The sequence below is a fragment of the Perkinsus marinus genome (genome assembly GCF_000006405.1).
Source record: "Perkinsus marinus ATCC 50983 genomic scaffold scf_1104296970498, whole genome shotgun sequence".
Classification (NCBI taxonomy): Eukaryota; Perkinsozoa; order Perkinsida; family Perkinsidae; genus Perkinsus; species Perkinsus marinus.
Window position 1 is genome coordinate 1 of NW_003202418.1, and position 910 is coordinate 910.

Here is a 910-nt window from a genome sequence, read left to right on the forward strand (position 1 = left end):
GTTTTGGTGATATTTCGACATCGGATAAAAAGCTGGTAGCTCGGACGTTGCAATCGCCGCGTAAGATGAAACCTCAGATGAAAAAGAGGCGAACGAAAAGCTCCGTCGATACCGGAAAAGTAGCGAAAAGTTTGTTCAAATTACCGGTTGGTGTTTTAAGAGCGGAACTTGAACAAACCAAGGATGCTATTTTAATGGGCATTTCATCAGCTCTAAGACTTGGGAATAGAGCTCTACGACTCTCGGCTCAACTGTGCTGTTGTGTTAAGCACAGTTTTACGGGCATCTGCAACAGTCGAACCCTCGGTTCCCCCAGAAGCTCGGCCAGGCACTGCGAGTACAGTGCGAGCCAATTCAACTAATGAGCCGTGATTTATGAGTGTAAGGATTCCGGTAGCTCCGGCTGTGACCCTTGTGACCCCTGACTGTGAAACACTTTACTCTCTTGTGGACTCCGTACGGGCTTATTAAGTGATCAAGAATAAAAAAATGATACAGTATGATGCTTCATAGATCCTGCGGGCACTTCCCCTGCTTGAAATCGGTGAGAGCTGTGACACCGCCAACCGTAGTTACTAGAACATTCTGGGATCCGATGTAAGCGTATCTCGCCAAGTCGTACTCGGCGTCAAGTTTTATCATACCGGGGCATTTCGAGGCAACGTCTTTGACGAATCGCTCGAGCTCGGCCATGGTGGCCCGCGTGACCTTGAAGAATCCAGCGCCAGCTGTATATAATAGCACGGTTAGCGATCTAACTTCTACTTCGCACCTTAAACGAAAGTTCACCGAATATAATCCTTGTGTAATCATCGACCGCCAGGTTAACTGGGCACAGGTTTCTGGGGTGACCATTGCGTTGTAGTCTCCTTCGGGTATTTCAGGTTGGCAGGTTCCTCCGGGTGTTTTA

The 910-nt window shown here is 48.2% G+C and overlaps 1 protein-coding gene across 1 annotated transcript; it reads right to left on the minus strand.

Moving 5' to 3' along the window:
• Positions 1-507: 507 nt before the first annotated feature.
• On the minus strand, positions 508-693 carry Pmar_PMAR014166 (hypothetical protein; the record flags this gene model as incomplete). Its single annotated transcript, XM_002767590.1, has 1 exon — positions 508-693. The coding sequence occupies one exon, from the start codon at positions 691-693 to the stop codon at positions 508-510; it is 186 nt and encodes a 61-aa protein (XP_002767636.1).
• Positions 694-910: the final 217 nt, after the last annotated feature.